The sequence below is a fragment of the Rhagoletis pomonella genome, unplaced genomic scaffold (genome assembly GCF_013731165.1).
Source record: "Rhagoletis pomonella isolate Grant_MI unplaced genomic scaffold, Rhpom_1.0 Rhpom_scaffold_00006, whole genome shotgun sequence".
Lineage (NCBI taxonomy): Eukaryota > Metazoa > Arthropoda > Insecta > Diptera > Tephritidae > Rhagoletis > Rhagoletis pomonella.
This window is the reverse complement of record NW_023458560.1, coordinates 44,846,571-44,868,701: the sequence shown is the minus strand read 5'-3', so window position 1 is coordinate 44,868,701 and position 22,131 is coordinate 44,846,571. Positions and strand designations below refer to the sequence as shown.

The window sequence follows — 22,131 nt, the reverse complement described above, 5'->3', positions numbered from 1 at the left end:
GTTAATGGGTGGAAGTATTGCAAAATTTCGTGTTCCTAGGTGCATAAATGGAGGAGTTATAACGAAAATTCTCATAACTGAACAATCAGTTGTATGGGAGATATATGTTATAGTGACCCGATCTTTGTTATTTTCACTGTAAGTATTCTGTTAGTAATGAGTGAAAACGGTGCGAATTTTGATGTTTCTAGCTGTATAAATGAAGAAGTTATGGCAAAAAATCTCATATCTGAACAATCAGTTGTATGCTGGATATAGGTTGTAGCGACCCGATCTTCACCATTTTCACTGAAAGTATTCTTTTGATAATAAGTGAAAACAGTGCAAAATTTCATGTGTCTAGCTACATAAATGCAGGAGTTATAACGAAAAATCTTATATCTGAACAATCAGTTGTATGAGAGCTATAGGTTATAGTCACCCGATCTTTGTAATTTTCACTCTAAGTTTTCTGTTGATAATGGGTATCAGTAATAAAAAATTTCATGTTCCTATCAGCATAAATGGAGAAGTTATAACAAAGAATCTCGAATCTGAACAATCGGTTGTATGGAGGCTATAGGTTATAGCGACCCGATCTTCGCCATTTTCACTGTAAGCATGTTTTTGATAATGGATGGAAATATCGCGGAATGCCATGTTCCCAGCTGCATAAATGGAGAAGTTATAACGAAAAATCTTATATCTGAACAATCAGTTGTATGGGAGCTATATGTTATAGTGGTCCGATTCTTCCGGTTCCGACAAATGATTAATACATTATAAAAATACACCCACCTACCAAATTTGATCCGGATATCTCGAAAACTGAGACACTAGATTGCATACAAACAGACGGACAGACAGACAGACAGACGGACATGGCTAAATCGACTCAGCTCGCCGTTCTGATCATTTAAGTATACATTTTAATGGGTCTATCTCTTCTTATTCTGGTACTTACAAACATCGGACCAAAGTTATAATACCATTTCATGCTCATGAAAGGTATAAAAAAAATCGTTTGAGCGCGATTTGTCTCCACTAAGGTGAAAAGGTTGGCCACATCCCTTTATTGTAGGCATGGGTAACACTACGCTGCGCGGCGCAATTGCGTTAACACCGTAGCCCGAGTTGCCGCGCCATCACCAGTATATGGAAAGCGCCAGCGCCATTAACACCAAGCAGCACATGAGGCACACACACAATTCGCCTTAACTCTATGAAAATTTACACGTACTTTGTTTTTGCTTTTGAGTGTTGAGAACGCAAATTTAAAGCTTTTACTCAAGAATGATAGAATATCGTGGCATTTACTACATTCCTAGCAATTAAATTCAGTTGGCGGTACAAGCGTTGCTCAGCGCCGAAAATTATCGAAATAATAGACATGACACCACTGTATGGTGTGCTGCACTGTATGACGATGGGTACTGTGGTGACACTCAGATGGCGCCGTGTTCAATTCAGTACACTGCGCTATTGCGCTGGGTTAGTGCGCTGACACCACAGGTGGCGCTGGCGTTATTGAGCTAGCGCCAAAAAAATTGCGCAATTACCCATGGCTACTTTATTGTGGCAAACTATAATATGGATATGAGCATGCATTAAAGATGAAGAGCTACCTTAATATACATACAGCAAAACCTTTAATTGGAATGTGTCAACAATATACTTAGTTTAATTTAAAAACCCATTTTCTCATATGCAAATTGACTAGTAGCTGAAGGTGCGTAAATATGTCCACGACGAGCAATTAAAAGTGCAACAAGTCAATAGAATACGATTGTGTACTATTCCTTAACTACGAGTATACATATATGCCTAAGTATGTATGTATGTATGTCATATATGTAATACTCCTATATTGGCAGTAAGAGCTAGTACCGTCCGAAAACAGTACAGTACAGATATATCAATAAACACGTACGAAAGAAAAGGCACACATACGTTTATAAATAAACATGTACACAACACATATACAACAAGTAATTTTTAGCAAAAAAAATACCGACTTCAACTCCCATATAAAAAAAAATATATATATATATATATATCTCATGATCCGCTGATCGGATCTTAACCAGATTAGTATGGGACCACCTCTGAGACACTACCTTTCCGATGCAAAAATTATCGAAATCGGTTGACGTGGTCCAAAGTTATGCGGTAACATACATAAAAAAAAATATAAAAAAATATTCCGACGAACTGATAACCTCCTCCTTTTTTGGAAGTCGGTTAAAAACGGCACTCAAGTACACAATACATTGAGAAAAATGGTACTAGACTGTCTCGCTTTGATTTCGGAATGCTTACACATTGAGAAGTTAGCTTACTGCCAATATAGAAGTATTACATATATGATGTAGGTATATATGAATATACATTAGACCGTACCACCTTACAAGCAAACAAAAAAAGTTCGCCGTACACACCTGAGGCAAAAGTATTTTTGCAATTTCAAAGAAAAAAAATTTTAGATTTTGATTTTTGGCGAGCTTTAATTTACTGACATTGGGGTGGAACGTTAGGGTGATAAGAACTGAGATCTGGTTGGACAAAAATCGCTCCTTTAGAGAAGATCATCGATATATCATACTTTAAAATCCGACAGTAAATGTCGATAACAAATGACAATACATAAATGTAAAAATGCCGAAAAAAATATCGAAATTGCCTTGAAAAAAAGGCTTGAGCACCAAGTACCGGTTGCTGTGTAGACATCTGTGTAGGACTTAGCAAAACATAAAGCGATTCAGTTCCATGCCTACATAAATTGGTTAGGTTAGAAATTAAATCTTTATAGTATTTTATTTCATTTCACTAATTTTATAGGGACCAGTACACGAGATTTACGGTCCTTTACGCGTTGGAGACGGCGAGTACCGCAGACGATGGAACGATGAGCTGTATGAGCTTTACAACGATATGGACATAGTGCAGCGAATTAAAATACAGCGGCTCCGCTGGCTTGGTCATGTCGTTCGAATGGACACCGACGCTCCAGCTCTGAAAGTATTCAACTCGGAACCCGCTGGTGGTAGCAGAGGAAGAGGGAGGCCCCCACTGCGATGGAAAGATCAGGTGGAGAAGGACTTGGCTTCACTTGGTGTTTCCAATTGGCGTCAGTTGGCACAGAGGAGAAACGACTGGCGTGCTTTGCTGAACTCGGCCAAAATCGCTTAGGCGGTTACAGCACCAAAAAAGAAGAAGAAGAAGTACACGACTTTTTCATAACCACATCGAGAATAGCTCCCGAAATGGTGTCGAACAAGACTTTAAACAGTCCCAAAATGGTCCCCTACTATTCCCAAAATGATCCTAGACTATGCGCAGACTTATCCCGAGCTAGGCCTAAGATATTACAGAAATATTCCTGAACTAATTTTGAAATGGTCCAGAACTAGACCCGAAATGGGCCTCAAATAGTCGCTAGCTAGACCCAATATGGTCCGAAACAAGTCCAGAAATGATCTCGAAATAGGCCTTAAATAGTACTGAATAGGTATCGAGGTGATACCGAACTAGTCCCGAAATAGGTCTAAACTAGTCTTGACTAGTGAATGGGCCTGAATGGCCCTGAACTATGTAGTCCAGAAATGTTCATTTGCGCACACAAGAAGAAATTACGGATTTTCTGCTGGGGAGCTAAGTTGTTTACACATCAAAAATACTTTAGTCTTAGGGGTGTACGAAGAACGTTTTCTTTTCGGATGCGGCCTAATGTACATATGTAAATGTATTTGTGGTGTTCTACATTGGTCGTTTCTACAAACTCCCTTAGTAAGCTTAGTGTTTAATGAACACGGGCAGCAATGCAGTAGCCACCACACTGCCTAATGTCCTATTAGGGGATTTGGTGTGAGTGGCATACCAACAGGTGGGTTAGCGACAGTAATCTACTTAATTGTCAACAGTTAAACATAACCACAACTCCGGCCACCACTATTTTGCATATGTAAAGTGTATACTTTACTAGGCGGAAAAAAGGATATCGGTGATCATTAGAAATTGCGTAAACTGAGCATATCATCGATGGCCACTCATGCACTCGAACCAAGGACACTGACACTGCCATATGGCACCAGCATTGACATCGACATTACCGCGCGGGATAAAAAGTCACAACAAGACGCCAACGTGCGACCAGTTAGCGTAGCGCAGTCAACGCGAATGGACGAAGACACGAATAGTATTGAGGCACAAGAAGCGTGCGCCATCACGCGCCCTCAACGTGTCAGCGGTGCAGCCAATATTCGCGGTAACTTTTTGGCATGGCCTAACGCCGTTCTTCATCAAAAGTGACGGCGCTGGCAATAAAAAATTGAAGGAGTCGATTTTCGGTTATCTCAATACTTTGATACACATAACATGTATGTAGCCTGCTATGTGCTGACGTTGCTGAATGATTTCGAAACGGTCGCGGGTTACTTCTTTCACACGGGAATCTCACGCTTCGGTGACACTATGCAGATTTTGAGTGGCCTTATCGGCATTACTGTAATCTTTTTTACGGCTATTCTTCCCAAACATCGCCTCCAATATAGCTTAAGTACGATGCAAGATATTGATGTGCTGTTACGCAATGTTGGTGTACATATCAGGTATAGCAAAGTGTTGCGTTATTGCTACCTGAGTTTGTTGGTGGTCTTCGTCGTGGATTTTGCATACTCGTTTGGTAATTTTATGCTACTGAAATCTGCTAGCCTGGAGCCGTCGACGCCGCTTTATATAGTATTTACACTGCAGCACACTGTGATCTCGATTGCCACAGCAATGTTTCAAGGCATTACAAAGATGGTAGAAATGCTATTGGTTATGTTGAATAAGGTGAGGTTGGTTAGAGTTGGTGAGACTAATTTTTAACTTTGTGGTAAAATTTAGAAGTTCTTAAGTCGACTTCAGAGCAGCGTACCACTGACTTTTAATCGACCCATAATTTTAGTCGGGCTGTGACGATTCTTTAGGGGCTAACTAAAAAAGTTTAATGTGCAACCCTATTCACACTAATCTATAGAGCTGACCAACTATGGGCTGGCACTTTTTAAAGCGTAGTAGTTTACGCCACCGTCAAGACGGCCGAGGATACCACACCAACCGGAACTATATATGTATGATTCTCTGCAAAAAAGACACAACCTAAAAAAAAAAACCCTTACTATTGAACAGTGGCACATATATGCATACGTCTCCAATCTTTGTCTAATCCATGTCTTTATGACTGCTTTATGAAGATGTAACAAGGATTAAGCATATATTACATGTATGTTCTATGGAAGGAACATTTGAATATTATCACTTCCTAAGCCACGAAAGCTTTACTGGTGTGCAAGCGCTTAGCAGGCAAGTCCTCTGTATGGAGTCCCACGAACCTAAGAAAACTGTACACTAGAAAAAGAGTTACTACTCTTAGTAGTAGATTTGGTAACTATAAACAAAGCATGTGTTGAGAGAAATATAATTAGGTGACCTAATTAAACTCTTTTCTCCTTGAGTTCCAAAGAATTAATCTGGCCGGGACAAAATTTTCTATCCCTATGGGAAACTATGCGAACATTTTTGAGGCAGAAGTTTATGCGATCTGTTAGTGTGCCAGTGATAGCCACCGACGCTCTATGCTATCCAATCATACGAACTCAAATCATCTTTAGTCATCTTTTAGTTAGAAGTGGATCGAATTATTTCTATGCTGTCTCCAAACAGATCTTCCGCACACACATCTCTCCAAGGGACAAATGGGAGAACGGCATTCTCTAGAGTAGAAGTCCAATAAACATCTTCACGGACGGATCGAAGCTAAACTGGATAGTTAGAGTAGGTGTCTACTGTCACTAACTCTCAGTCGATCATATGTTCAGATATGCCGGATCTCTGCAGCGTCTTTCAGGCAAACGCTATAAACGCTATATCGTCATGGTTCCCTACTACCGCAGCTGTTTGAAAGACGAGGTGGAATCATCTCAGCACTTCCTCCTCAGCTGCGTAGCATTTGATGGATTAAAGTTTAAACACCTCGGTGCGCATTCCATCAACACTCACGAAAAGCTCTCCAGAAGAAGAGTTCTTAGGAAGAAACTGAGGCGTGTTGCCTTGCAAAAGATTAACTTGAATACTTAGAGGTATCCTTACATGGCACTGTAGACTAAGATATATTTATGTACATACATACATATTCTTATTGAGTGCCGTAAAGGATCGTTCTCTAAGGTTTTAATGCTATTTTTGTAGAAATATTTTCCATTGAACATGGAAAACGAAGAAACTACAAACCAAAATGTTTCGCCTACTTCGTCAGCGTTCGTTTTTGAATTCAAATTTAATCTAACAATTCTTTGTTTTTACTAACTAAATACCCTATATATTGTGGAACAATACAAAGGTTTTTGTTTAGTGTCTCAACGAAGCTATAGTTAAGGTCCGAAGTCCCGGATGGAGTTCTATTTTGCTATACTCATGTAACAGTTTGCTAACTCATGGCCACAAGTATGGTGGAAAATTCTTTTCATATTACAAAGGCTAACGTGTTCAGGCAAGCCAGCAAATGGGAATCAATCCACTTTTGGTACCCAGTAATACTGAATGAAATAAGGAAGATCAGCTTAACTGTTTCAAATTTGCACTTAGAAGCCAAAACTTACTACTTAACTGCTTGAATGACTATCTATACGGTTTCGAGATAGATATAAATGGGATGCACCGCAATTGGCAGATGATCGCATAATCCATCTACACGTATATATGGAAGGAACCGGTATTGATATCTACTCGGTATACTTCTCAGTATTTTAGCCAGACAACTGTAGCATCTTTCATGCTGAAAGTTATGCTATCGAGAAGCCAGATAGTCTTCAATTAAATAGCACGAGACCTGCCGAAAATGCCACCAAAGCCAAGCGGTTTTGAAAGCAGCAGGATCCAAGATAATGAGATTGGGGTTCCTTTGGAAATACTGATCAGGTATAGCTCTAAGATGTCAAAAAACGAGGCAAAGACGTTAACGATAACCGTTACAAATGACTCCTGTGTTAAGCGAGATGATTATGAGGTCTCAGGGTTATTTTATGTCGATTTACGAGTCAATCTGGCAGAGATAGCGCAGTTGGAACTCTTGTAGCTCATTAATTTTATTTGGAACAGCAAGTATTTAGTTCAAGGAACAGTCGCCGTGTGCTATACGGAAGCTTTCTCTATAACGCCAGGCGGTGCTCATGATGCTCTCTTAAAATAAATTTATGTTGGTATGACACTTGGCGGGGCGAGGCGGAGATTACTGGTGACAGATATCTAGACACAAGTGTCTTTTCATTACCCCAGGATAGTAGCTACCATTGCCCCTTCTTCGGAGATTCTACAAGGTTGAGTTCCCCGAGGATGTATACTGGCTTAATTCTAGCACTGAGCACACACACTGTCGAATCTTGACTGATGACACCAAACCTGACATTGGGTGAGGATCTAGTGTCTATGTCGAAGGTAATGGGGATGAACTTCACTTTTCCCGTGGGGAATATGCCTCGGTATCCCAAGACGAGGTATTTGTAATCCTCAAAGCCATGGGAGTACATGGTAGTGAGGCATCTGGCCAGAGAGGGCTCAGACCAGGAATCCCACCTTCGACCATCGAAGCCACAATTAGGACCTGGATGAATGACTGGGAGGCTCGGAGAGGATACAGGTGGGCTAAACTCATGTTGCCCTCAGTGTCGAGGGGTTGTGCTAGGCATTCGTTTACATTAAACAATTTGGACTGCAGACAATTTGTGAGACTGCACAATTCTCGTGGCACAAACACCTAACTGTGATCGGCATACATAACGACCCCATTTGCCCTTCCTGCCTCGAATAGGATGGGACGGCGGAACACTTTTTGTGTGTCTTACCCGCCTTGCAAGGGTTAGGTATGAGGGTTTTGGAAGCGATGTGTTGGGGAGGCGAACAGCTGAGCTCTTTAAAAACCCAACACTCTGCTTCCATTTACTCGTTAATCAAGTAGATTTAAAACAGAGAAAAAAGAAATCGTGAGTGCTGTATTCTGCACGCGTTGTTTTGTGTACTTAATTCTGACAAAACAAAAAAGTGTTTAGTAGGTTTACACCTTGATTGTTGATTATTTTCTCTTTGTTAAGTTAACCTGTAGGTCGTTTCTGTAACAATTCTCTACCAAAGCGAATTGAGATATGAATTCGCCGCCTTGTTCTCTACTGCTAATGACTATTAGAGAATGACGTTTAGTAGGTTTACACCTTGATTGTTGATTATTTTCTCTTTGTTAAGGTAACCAGTAGCTCGTTTCTGTAACAATTCTCTACCAAAGCGAATTGAGATATGAATTCGCCGCCTTGTTCTCTACTGCTAATGACTATTAGAGAATGACGTATATTCTCTACCAGTAGAGAAATAATCGGTAGAGAAGAGTTACAGAAATTGGCCACTGGTTAGAGGAGCGTGCCATCTCCTGGCATTCCCTCACAGAGGACGCTCACATGACGGACGATACTGGAAAGTTTCGCTCTAATTGCTAAAGTACTATCGCAATCTGCGGGTACTTATTGAATTTGGACTGTTAAATATACTTTCAAAGACCCTTCCCATTGTTGGGCAACCCACTTGCACCACGACAGACAACAACTTTAACTCCTCTCGACTCACCGACAAATTTAACGAGAAAGTAGCAAATATTTGGTATTTCCAGGCAATCAATTTTCCAACAAATTACCAGTGTCAAAATTAATTTCTTACAAGGTGTCAATCAACAAATCTATAAATTTTAAAGTACTCACGCGCCGTACCGCCGCGCCCTAATCATATTCTTTGCTAGTATAAATACTACAGCCAACACACGGCAGCTCCTTAGTTCGAATACAATAGTCCTGTTCGCGTCAATAATGCATTTCTGGAAAGAGCTCTTCAGTCCGACTGATGCCTATAGCGCATCACAAACTTTACTATGGTTCAACTTTCTACTCGGCTTGACACCTTTTCGCATACACGGCACAATGTGTGGCCAACGTACGTTGCGCATCAGCCGCCTGGGTTATCTCAATACGCTCTTGCAAGTGATCTTCTTCATGTACTGTTTTATACATTCGCTCGCGGAACAAGCATCCATTGTGGGCTTCTTTTTCAAATCGGAAATTTCACAAGTTGGTGATACATTGCAAAAATGTATCGGCCTACTAGGCATGTTGACGCTATTCGGCATTAGTTTGAGTGAATGTCGGGTTATTGTCTCGCTGTGTAATACGGTCGCGTATGTGGATAAGCCCTGCAAAAATCGCGAATACTCCATGCATGCGTGTAAAGGACCAAAGAGTATTCCAAAATTAACCACAATTCATATAAAAAATATGGTCCAATTAACATTGCGATGTCCTAGGGCAGGACCATATACTCCATCCCTGCATTACATCAGAGTAGTACTCCAACATATTAACAATGGCATTGTTGTTATATTTTTTCGTTTGTACACGCTTTTGTTCTTCACTTCTCTAATGCTTTTTCGAAATTAATAAAAACCAAGACAAAAATTAAAAATTACATGTTGCCTCTGACGGCATTCGAACCCGAACATGCTGGGAGCTAAGAGCTAACAGCGAGCATCTCTACAAGTTCAGCTACAGCCAGACATGCAAATGTGCTTTCAAATGCTCAACTTCAATCACATTTCGTTAAAACACGAGCAGTTATCGGATAACAAACAATAAGCTGGCGCAGAGACACAAGTTGGTCCGCTACAGCATGACTTTTGTAAGTACTCCAATTTACCACAAATAGACTACATGGTCCAACGATTTTTGCAGGGAAGCGTTTTCTCAACATTGGTGTGACATTTAATTATCAATATATCATGAAATTGACACACATGTAAATGTTCCTGGTGATTACATTGAACGTATCCTATATGTCCAGTTGCTTTTGGATGCTCTTCATAATGACATTTGGCCGACATTTCAAGCGATGATTACATTTTTTATGCTACATGTATTTTTATTGAGTGTGGTGGTGCTATTTTCAACATTTCTCTTGCGACTTCAACAACATTTTAATTTGACTAATAAGGTGAGATTATTTTGTACTTATGTATGTATTATGGTGGGCCCTAAAATATCATTATCTCTAGGTTGTTCTACGTACAAAATAAACACATCAACAAAATATAAGAAAATTTTAAAAAATACTTAGGTGCGATATCACTGATAAAAAAATAGAGTGGGTTGCCTTTGTCTGCTTAGCGCATTTGGCATTAGAGACAAAAGCGGAAATAAACTATGGTTGTCCTTAACAAGCGTGATTTTGAAAACCTTAAACAACCTTCCCATAACATTTGTAGTCAACTCAGTTTAAAGTTTCTAGCGATTTGGAGCGCACTGTCAAGCAGGCAGTTCAGATTATCCCACCATTCATCGATCAAAGATGATCCTTCTACAGTTCCCAGATACTCTGAAACTGGGCCGGCAAAAGTTCACAAATCACATATTCCCAACGTGCAGGACCATTTCAGAGTGCCGTCGGTTATCAAGACTATATCAGCAGTCATGGTATTTCTGTAATAAAATACGATTGGTGGTTGCTCGCTTGTGCATGACTGAGTTCCACCCCTGCGTCATTCCCCCTCGACCCAACACATAGAGTTATGTAGGTACATATTCAAGGATTCATATCATATCACATCGATTTGTTGCCTTAAAAGCTCATTCTCCCCAGACAGACAGAGTTGAATCAGAGTTTCGGATGTCCAGGTACGACGCGCAAGGGCTCTTAAGCAGCGGTACGGAAGTTATTGCAGCTTTTTGAAGAAGGACTGTCGGATGTCCGATGAATATCCATCGAGATTGATCGCTAGGGCATATTTCTATTTGGCCAGAGCAGTCTTGATGGATTTTCCGTACTGGTAGGTATTCTTTCTGTTATATTGAGCCGAATATTCACCAGCTTGTCCAAACTCTTTGGGAAGGTCGTACATGTGTTTAACTGTTGGATGACGACAGCTGTTTTAGACCTATATGCCTTCAATGCGATTGCGCAATTATGTATTTGATAAAATGACATAATTTAGTTTTTCTCGAAATATGTATTAATTATTTACATATATCCACGTTTTGGAAGTCGGTTCAATTATTTTCGAAAAATAAGCTTTTGAAAATATTGAAAATTCCACTTTTACCTCCCCTTACACCGCCCATTTTAATTTTCAGCAAAACAAAATGTATAGCATCAAAATTAAGAATAAGGGGCTAGCTACGTCCACTTTTTCTTTTTTCTAGCTCATCGGGCCCTATTCTTTACTTTTACTAAAATATATTATATTTATACTGACATTTCTCTGAATATTTTCCTTTTTTGCCTTAATCGCGCGCTTTTTTACATTTCACATTCAATTCAATTTAGGTAGAAAAGCGATTTAGGATTTTTCTCTATTTAGTTAGCAATTTAGATGTACTCGCACGCAGCCTTAGTTGAAGCAACTAAACTCTTTTCTCAGTGTATAGAAAAACGTATGAAGTAATTTATTAATTAGCTAATTAGTATTGCTTCTGTGCGATGAAAATATGAAACGCGTATATTGATAATGTCAAATCATCAATTGTGAACAAGATTAAATCGCCTTTAGCAAAGTATTTTTAACTCGTTATTGTGCGCATAACATTTGGTTATACATACATATCTATCTACTACAGTAGCACTTACATTTGCAAAAATTTGTTCTTTTTTTTTGCTTGTACACCTTTAGTCAAGTGCGGAAATACGAAATAACGAAAATTTTTAGAAAATGTCCTTCCGTTTGCCAATGGCATTACGCAATTTCAAGCGCGACATAAAACATCCACGAAACATTTACGCCAGCTTGCGATTCATTTTTATTGCCGCAAACTTGTTCGGTTTAACGCCGTACCACATTTGTGTATCGCCGAAAACGCGTCAACATTTTTTACGAGTCTCGGCCTGGGGATACTTAAATATGGCGTTGCGCTTCGCATTTATACACGTCAACTTCGTCTATAGTCTGGTGCATAGTTAAACAATTGTAGGCAACTTTTTCATCTCAGATGTTTCGAGATTGACGGATAGCATGCAAAAATTCAATGGAACATTTAGTAATCTCATAGTGATTGGCATTTGTTTTGTGTATCGCAAGAAGCTCTGCACTCTAATCCAGAATATGCATAAAATCGAAGAACGTTTCTATAATGTGGGCGTGTCATTTATACAAAAGCATTTGGCAATGCGTACGAATTTGTTTGCGCTGATGTTTTTTGCTTTGACAATTTTTTACTTTCAATTATGTTTTTATGGCATACTGGCTCGATATAATATACACCCGTCATTTCCGGCTGCCGTATCCTATTTTGCACCGCATGTACTCGTCTGTGGCATAGTCATTATGTTTGGTGCCATCGTTAACAGATTGACACAATATTTTCGTGCGCTGAATAAAGTTGAGTGAACAAAAAAAAATAGGTTTACACTTTATAAAGTGTAGGGTGGGCCAAAACACGTAAAGTCGGAATTTTAAATCTCTAACTCCCTAGGATTTTTCTGTGTCCAACAAAATATACCCATTCTTTTTTATTTCAGGGGGTTTAAGCGGACCTATAAAATATAGTTACTATGAAAAAATATTTAAATAAATAATTGGGTAATATTACTGGAACTCTCCTGAAGAGGTACAGAATTTTCTAGATCGAAAAATATTGATTTTCAAGAATTCTATACAATTTCTACGAAAAGTGATATTTTTCCATGTAAAACACATGGAAAATTTTAAGCGCTTTGGGCGACCACTAAATATTTAATGATTCAAAAAAAATATGGATATATTTTTTTCGGTATAGAACGACCCTAGGGGGTGAGAGCATAAAAATTCCGACTTTACTTTTTCCCCACATGCATTTTTAGACCACCCTAATGCACATACTTTAATGTAGACAAAGGGTTTAAAGCTCCAAACTCATCTGCAACATATATGTATAATCTTATAATGATGATTTAGGCCTCGAGCACTTAGCGAGTTTATAGCGGCGCTGGAGGAACTGAAGAGCGTGCTTATAGGGTTATAAGAACATTAATTCAACGCTTATCAGCTCAGCTATAAGCTCTCTGTGTGCACGCGGTCGTAGGTCAGAGCGCAAAATGTATGCAGAGGATGTTCACTTCAGTAGAACAGCGCTACCAGTGTGATAAATCGAATTTTTACTCCAGAAAAATATGGCTCCAGGGGGGCCCCAGTCAAAGGCTACCAGCCCTGAGTCGGTGGAGGCTCAACTGGTAGAAGTTTACGGCTTTCGAAAGTCATACCCGAGGCTTAAGCCCGGTACCACGGCTAACAGATGCCCCGGAGTTCCTTTTTCCGACTAATATTTTATGTGTGTCGATTTGCTTATCTTTTCCTGGATTCGACGCACTATAAAAAAAAAAAACTGGTTAATGGTCGATTTGTCAGGTCTGAAGGGCTCAGTCCTTCACACAGTATCGTCGATAGCACATAGTATACAATTTTGATAAGGTTTATTCCGCAGTTATTGGCTCAAATAAATTTTGATAAAATCAAAGTAACAGTGGTACATGAACCTAATAAGATCTTGAAACCCATTTTTGAACAGCTGAGCCGATATGCACTCATTCCTCTTAAGCATTCTGACTGTTTACACCACATCTTGGCCTTTCATTTTTCGGGAATTTTTCGGGAACTTTTGAATCTTTTTTTTAGGTTTCTCTGGAATTTCTAGTACTCTTCGTATTTTGTTATTCGGAAATTGAGGAAACTTTTGTATATAACATTTCGACATTCTTTCGGAAACTTTTGAAACTTTTTCGGTATTATTCGGATTTTATTTTTCGGCAATTGTTGAGGGATTCACGTGATTTTTTTAGAAACTTCTGAAAGTTTTTAGTAGATACTATTTTTATCTTTTCGAGATCTTTGGGGACTTTGCGGTTTGCTTTCTGTTTTATTACAGGGGATTTTCTAGAAATGTGTGGAACTTTTCCGGATTCTTTAATTTTGCTTTTTTTGTATTTTTCAGAGTTTTTGGGACTTTTAATATATTTTTTGATACTTTCTGGATTTTTCCAAGCTCTTTCGAAACGCTTTTATTTTTCGATATCTTTCCGGATTTTCTGGATTCCCATCCAGATTCTTCGTGATAAACTTTTGGAGAGCTTTTGGGACTTTTTCAGGAGACTATGTATTTTTCGGGACTTTATTTACTGTTTATTTTTCAGATTTTCGGGAATTTTGGTGTGTATTTTTTTGGTAATTTCTGGATTTTTCCAAGAGATTTTTTTAAGATAGATCCAGAATCTTCGCGACAAACTTTTCGTGATTTTTTGGGACTTTTTCAGGAGTCTATGTTTTTTTCAGGAATTTTCGAAACTCTTCGTGTTTAACTTTCGTGATTTTTTAGGAGTCTTCCTAGAGTTTTTTACAGACTCATCGGCGTTTTGCTTAGTTTCTTCTCCCTCAGACTAGTAAAAGTCAAGAGGTAACTGAAATTGTTTGCTTTTTCTTATAAAAGGCATACTGCTAGGTCTCTGGTGGTTAGTGCCACAATCTATGGCTACGGTAGTCTTCACCGATAATTCAAAACAAGCTTCTTGTTTGCAGAAGGAAGTCAACACTGAAAATTACTCAGATGAATAGGGGTGCATACCTACTGCCTACCACTCGGAAGTACTCAGACTCGATTTCTGGTCTCAGCAACATTCTAAAATAGGCATTTCTTAAGTGGCCGCCCCACTTCAGTTCATGGCAAACCCCTGTCTGCTATCAGAAAACTTATTATGAAAAGCCATCTGTCGTTCGAAGGCGGCGTAAAACTATAGGTCTTTTCATTTGGGAGAGAAGGTGAACGAAGTCGTTATCATAAATGCAATACAAATAAAAAACCAATAAGACATAACTTCCTTATGTCCGGTTTACCATAGTCCACTAGAAATAATTATTTCATTTCGATTGATAGTTCGGAATAGGTTGGGAATTAATTCTCAAATCTTTTTTTTTGTTCAAACCGATTACTTTTTAGTCCACAATTTCAACTAATACCCATATGTTATTTCTTTTCTGCATTCTTCTATGTATTCACCAACCTTTCTACTCTCGTTTTTGCAGGTTCTCAAAAATCTCGCACACCAATGGGACAATAGTGTTGTTAAACCTATACCCAAGCAGCGTTCGCTACAATGCTTGGACTCTTTCTCCATGTACACTGTGGTCACAAAGGATCCCTGTGAAATTATACAGGAATCAATGGAAATACATCAAATGATTTGCGATGCAGCATCAACAGCAAATAAATATTTCACCTATCAGCTGCTGACTATCATTTCGATTGCTTTTCTGATCATCGTTTTCGATGCCTACTATGTAATGGAGACATTATTGGGCAAATCGAAGCGTGAGAGTAAATTTAAGACTGTCGAATTTGTTACGTTCTTTTCGTGTCAAATGATTTTGTATCTAATTGCGATTATTTCAATTGTGGAGGGTAGTAATCGTGCTATCAAAAAGGTGGGTGGAAGTAGTAGCAGGAAGTTTTGAAGAAAATTACCTGAATACTTTTTATGTTTTGTTTTTGTTGATGTTGATGTTTTGCAGAGCGAGAAAACCGGCGGCATTGTGCATTCACTACTCAACAAAGCGAAGAGCGCAGATGTAAAGGAAAAGCTACAGCAATTTTCCCTACAACTGTTGCACCTGAAAATAAACTTCACAGCAGCAGGACTTTTCAATATAGATCGGACGCTATACTTTACGGTATGAAATACGGCAGAAAATATACATACATAAAATTAAGCTTAATATAATTTTTGAACAGAATTCGAGCATTTTAGATGCTTACGAACTCATTATGCTGGCATACTTGCAATTCTCAACTGGCTTGTGATACATTCTCTATAGGTATAGAGTCAGCGACAAAAATATGGATACTCTGACGTTTTGACGATTTTCTTTATTTATATTTTTCATACCAATTTTTTTTATTTTTTATTTAACAGCAAAACCCAGCAGAATCGATTTTTTCAATTTCATATACAACTCGGGGAAATACAAGAAATATCATACCAAAAGATTTTCAACAAAATTTAAACTTTTCAATTATATTTCTTAGGGCGTGTGTGAATCGGTAACAAAGTTCTATGGGGAAAGCTGTTGAATAATACTTTTACTATGGTGAGACAGTTTTGCCAATCTGCTGTGTGAAATTAAATATTTTTTGACTGCAGTAAATTTTTGATAACCGCAGATTTATGCGGAATAAAATATTAAAAATTGAAGTGAAATTAATATTTTAAGAAAACATCGACTATCGTTGATTGCAATTCATCAATTTAAGCTTTTATTTAACGACAAATTACACACATCAACAATCTTTGCGATTGTCAAAATTTTCCATGCATCTGTCAAAAATTTCACTAGCCTCATGAGCTACTGAAATTTTATTCACCTCATAGTTGTCAAAAATTTACTCGCCGCGAACTTTGTTACCGATTCACACACGCTCTTAGAATAAAAAGCAGAACACCTTTGACAAAAAAAAAATCCCAAAAATCAACGGTAATTTTTAGAAACTTGAAACTAGCATCTTATTATACTAAATGGGCTACGAAACTGCATCCTCAAAATTTTTCCAGGAAATCGAATTGAAAAGTTGAAAATTTTGGTGAATTTTTTGGTGTTGCTTGAATTTTTCCGAGTTCTATATGAAATTGAAAAAATTGTGTCTGCTGGTTTTTGTTGTTGAATGAACTATATTTTTATAAAAAATAAGAAAAATTTGGTATAGAAAATGTAAATCAAGAAAATCGTCAAAACGTCAGGGTATTCATTTTTTTGACACTGATTGTATATCCATACAGAGATACACTCCTTTTAGTAAAATAAATATGATATGGTATAATCTTGGTCAAGGGTTGAGGTAGTGTGCAATTTTCATGGATTATTGAGCTAAATTGCTGATCAACTTCAAGGCCCAATATCTCAAGAATTATCAGTGTTACCGATTTAGTGTTATGGATCTTTTTTGTGGGAAATTGAATTTCCTACAAGTTTATAGTTCCCATTTTTTCTTTAGTTCTTGTTATTTACAATATAGGGGCATACAAATTAGAATTTCATGAAAAAATTGGGTTTAGTGGCCCGTACTAACTCGCTGGTGGGAGTTAGGGTTACGTCGCAATGGACACTTTTGTAGAGCATTAAATTTTGATGAAACAATATCATTGACCAAGATGATACCAGAAAATGCCTTTGAGCTGTAGAATTTTTAAGAAGAAAAAAAAAAACAAAGTTTACGTGTATTTTGAACAGGAAATTTTTGCACGCCTTGGTTGAGCACTTCATATTAATATTATGGGCTCAAATTTTCAAAGAATTGGGAATGAAGAAAAAAAATTTGTCGTGAAAAAAGCAGCCTAATGTATATTTTCTTAACTTTATATGAACAAAAATATTCAGATTAGGGCTGTGCGATTAATTGATTACTCAAAATTTTAATTAATCATAAAGTAAATAACTCAATTATTCGATTAATTGGAAATTATGATTACTCAAAAGTTCAGTTACTCGAGTAATCAAGATTTTTGATTAACCAAAAACAAAAATATTTGAGTAAAATGCTTTATGATTAATCAACATTTCGAGTAAAATGAGTAATCAACATTTCAACTCTTTACATATGTATAAGTAGTTAAAGTTCCTTGATACTTTGAAAACAATGTTTCTGTTTTCAAAAATTAAAGCAAACAATTTTTTTCATATACAGAATGTAAAAAAGAAAATAAGCTTTTTCCAAAGCAAACTCTATTAACGAGCAAAATTATTTTTTTAGAGTAATCATATTTCAAGTAACTCGATTAATCATCGTTTTGAGTAATCAAAATCTTGATTACTCGAGTAATTGATTAACCGAATAATTGATTAACCAACTTGCTCGAGTAATCGAATAATCGCACAGCCCTAATTCAGATGCATATTAATCTAAAATTTTTTTGTTTACTTTTTTATTCTACAAACATTGCAGATTAGTGGCGCTCTCACCACCTACCTAATAATACTTCTGCAATTCACATCTTCTAATACAACAGAGCAACATTCACCGCAGGCGGGCCCTACAACGACTTTGATGAATCTCTTAACGAATACCGCTATAACTGAACCGTAATGCAGATGGGAATTTGCATTAGACGTACGGTGGCCATTTGTTATCATTTATTTACTTGTTCGCAATATAACTAAATTGAAATGCAAAAAGGCGAGAGTGACATTCTCACAGTGCAAGTTAACGCACATTTAGCAGTTAACTTTATATTTTTTTGTACTGAAAGTCGAAAGCTGGTGGATGTATGTGAGCTAACGCTTTTTTTGGTTGTAAAATAATTGAAAACGTTTTTTTTTGTGCGTTGTACTTTTTTATATTAATTTAGACATCCCAAGGATGGTATTTCTAATATAAAGATTGTTGAGATTTATTTTTAGGATAGTTTTTTTTATATATATGTGATGTAATTGAAAGTGTAATTCTATTAAAAAAATAGAAAAAATTTAAGTTTGTAAATTCTAAATAGATATAATGTATGTATTATAAAATAAATTTTCAATAAAAACGAAGACTAAAAGTTTGTATGTACTGGGACCAGCAGACATTAAAATCAAATCCAATCGGATCAAAGCAACACTCTTAAAATTCTGAAATTAATGCTCTGAAAGAAAATAAATTATATCACCGAAAATGTAAAATTTGATTTAAAAAAGTGCTTATTGTTCCGAGGTTACAGAGCATAATCAAGGTAAAAAAAAAACAATTTATTTATAATATTTTCTTAACAAAGCTTTATTGTACCTCCTTATTGTAATACCTTATTTAACTTATTCGGAAATTGGATTTGACTTTGAAACAGGTGGCCACACTCTTCACAATATTAAAAAACGAAACATTCTCAAACATCATTGGTGTGCCACCCATATTGTAATATTTCGTTCAATTTATTACTCAAATTAAATTTGACGTTTTAAATTGGTGGCAATCCTCTTAAAGATGTTTTCGTAATAAAGCGTTCGTTTGGCATCCATATCGTAAGACTTCGTTTAATTTATAATTTAAAGTAGTATTTAACTTTTAAACAGGCGGCAACCCTCTTAAAAAAATATTTTTTTTCGTGACCTTATTGCAGAATTGTAACTCTAGGAAAATAATTGTCGGTTACTTTATTTTCGCGATTAGAACTTGATATGTTAATACTGATCATAAGCTATATGAATACCAGATTTTATAAAAAGAGATACCAACAAAGTAGTAGTAGTTAGTTAGTTAGTTAATAATAATAATAGATTGGCGCTTACACATATGTTAGTGTTTGGCCGAGCTTCTCCTCCGACTTGTGGCGTGCGCCTTGATGTTGTCGCACAAAGCGGAGGGACCTACAGTTTTACGCCGACTCCGAACGGCTTCCCTAATGAATCCTAAAAGGGCCTTGGTAGACGAATTCCTTATAACAAAGGCTTCGGCCATTAAAGATTTAAAACAATTCAGTCTTTGTCTGGCCAAAGCCGGACAGCGATAGAGAATATGCTCCAAAGTTTCATCATCCTCGAGGCAGAGCCGGCATTCCGACTCTGTGATCACACCTATTCGGTGCAAGTGGAATCGCAATTGGTTGTGACCGGTCAGGTACCCAGAAAGTAGCCTGATGTCATATCTATTTACTAAGACAATGTCGTTTCTATTGAAAGAGTAGCCGAAGAGCCAGGCCTGTCTAAGGCCCCCACCGCTCCCCAGTACTTACTGCGTTCCGAGCGTACCGGCTCAGTAGATATGGCTCTCGAAGAGGACCAACTGAGACCACAGAATGGTTCAGGTCCCGAAAAGGCAGATTGCGATCCTTCTCGTGCCAACTCATCGGCGACCCTGTTGCCTGGTTTGGTACCCAGCACAGTGTTACCGTGTTTTTGACTGCCAAAATGTGTAGCATGTCAAAGCAGTCCTGTTTAAAATGGCCCGAATGTCATTTTGGCAATTTGAAAACATAACTAGAACCTTAAACCTTTTTCAGGGATTAATTTTGCGCAGTTCAAAATTGGCGAATATTTCAGCACGGCCATTTGCCCATGGGAATCGCAAGTTTGGTGCTAGATCCAAAGATACCTGCTCTGTGCGCCAACCTTGAACCGTCTGTGTACCAGTGTACGTATCTGACATCAAGTTCAGGGAGCCCTTTTGCCCAATCCTCGCGATCGGGGATTATCGCTTGGAATTTTCTGCCAAAACAGAGATTCCGCATGTTTCCAACCCTGGTGTCTTCCCAAGAATACCTGCATGGAGCTTTTTTGCGAAGAAGTCGTCGCTAGATAATCGAAGTTGCAGCTTCCTCGTGGCTGCTATTTCCTGGATCAAAATATGGAGAGGAGTCCATTCCAGGAGCGACTCTAGAGCCGCAGTTGAACACATTCTTTCGTTAAACCTCTATTGTTTGATACCGACAATAAAATATTATTTTTAAATTGTTAACTAAATAGATCATTTAACTAAACAGCTCTCTTCAAAAATATTTGAGAAATAAAGCTTTTTTAAACCTCGCGTTTGATATTAAAATATTATATTTAAATTGTTAACTAAATTGATTACCAGATAAAAATTGTTTATAAATTCCTTAACAGGTGGCAAACCTGTTCAAAAACCTTTTAGAAATAAAGTTCTTGCAAAGCTCGCGTTAGATATCCATATATACAAATATTTTATTAAAACTCTTAACTAAATAGATTTTGAATTTCTTAATAGATGGCAGCATCCTTCGAAGTTTTTCGGCGTAAAACTGTAGGTGCCTTCCGCTTTGTGCGACAACAACAAGGCGCACGCCACTAATCGAAGGAGAAGCGCCAATCAAATATTATTAGTAATTAATCGATTTAAGTATTTTAAACTGGTGGCCACCCTCTTAAAAAATATTTTCAAAATAAATTATTTTGGGGCCTCTTTCGTTTGATATCTACAATGTTGTAATATTCTTTATAACTAATTACTTAATTGACTTTAAGTTTTAAAAAGTTGGCAACTCTCTTAAAAACCTATCTGTGTGCCAAATTTCATTGACATAAGTCCAGTTCATTTGTACAAATATAACGGCTAAACGCTTAAAGTATTGACTGACCTTTTGACGCGTTTCATGTGTGTCCTTTGTTTTTCTGTCAGCCTAAGTTTTTTCTGAACACATACGTACATATGTACGAAAGTCACCATTGTCATAATCGCATACACACACTTGTTAGTTTTATATACATAAATTGTCGTAAAACAAAGTTGTAAGCTACACTGGAAGAAAGACGTGAATGTAAACTCCCTTACAATAAATATTTCTTTTTCTATGCAAAGCAATGCAGACCGGGTACGCTAGTTTGTATGTAAATAATTACATGTTGTACACATACCAATAAACGTTGATACTAAGGAACAAAAGCACATAAAATTATTTTAATACAATTTTTATGACCACTCGCCATTTATGTATTTCCAATATCCCCTTTTTCACAGTGCAAACTACGCTAGCGGTCATCGGAATGTACAACATTTTATTTATTGATGTCAATTGTTTCAGCTTATTACAACTCACAACGAGCCATCCATTCAAGCCGATTGCTGCCAATGTCCTTTTATCGCAACGATGCGTGTAAACTTCTATGAACAAAACCATTTTATCAGCCCCTCAGCTGACAAACTATAACGCGTATTGAATGTCGCGAAAATACAACAAAAGATAGCCGCAATATCTACAATGGTGGCTGTGCGACACACCTAAATGCCACCGCCGTCCCAAACGTATATCAATAGCGCGCGTACATACAATAGCCTGCATACATACAGTGCCGGTCACTTGAATAGCGCCCTATTTTGATGCTCAGTATTGCCAGTTTTTCTTTCGTTTGTTTAATATTTACTATTATTTTATAAGAGTATATAACAAAAATCATGTAATCCGACGTGCAAACTTATAAGAATTTAACAAATTTTAATAAAAAATGTCGAAATTTTTAGCAAATTTTTTTGAGTATGCACTCTAATAGCCCGTTAAATAAAGTGCAATTTTCAACGGGCTAAGATTATTGAGTTTAATTAATTTTGATGAGCTTCTTTGGCCTAGTTGGTGATTAGTGCAAGT

The 22,131-nt window shown here is 37.4% G+C and overlaps 1 protein-coding gene across 1 annotated transcript; it reads left to right on the top strand.

The window, feature by feature from the left end:
* Positions 1-4,155: 4,155 nt before the first annotated feature.
* LOC118740796 (putative gustatory receptor 28b) lies at positions 4,156-18,325 on the top strand. The gene is given in 6 exon segments (XM_036472485.1): positions 4,156-4,226; positions 4,228-4,352; positions 4,355-4,812; positions 15,092-15,490; positions 15,578-15,736; positions 18,003-18,325. Coding segments are annotated over 6 exon segments (1,353 nt in total). The 3' UTR covers positions 18,144-18,325.
* Positions 18,326-22,131: the final 3,806 nt, after the last annotated feature.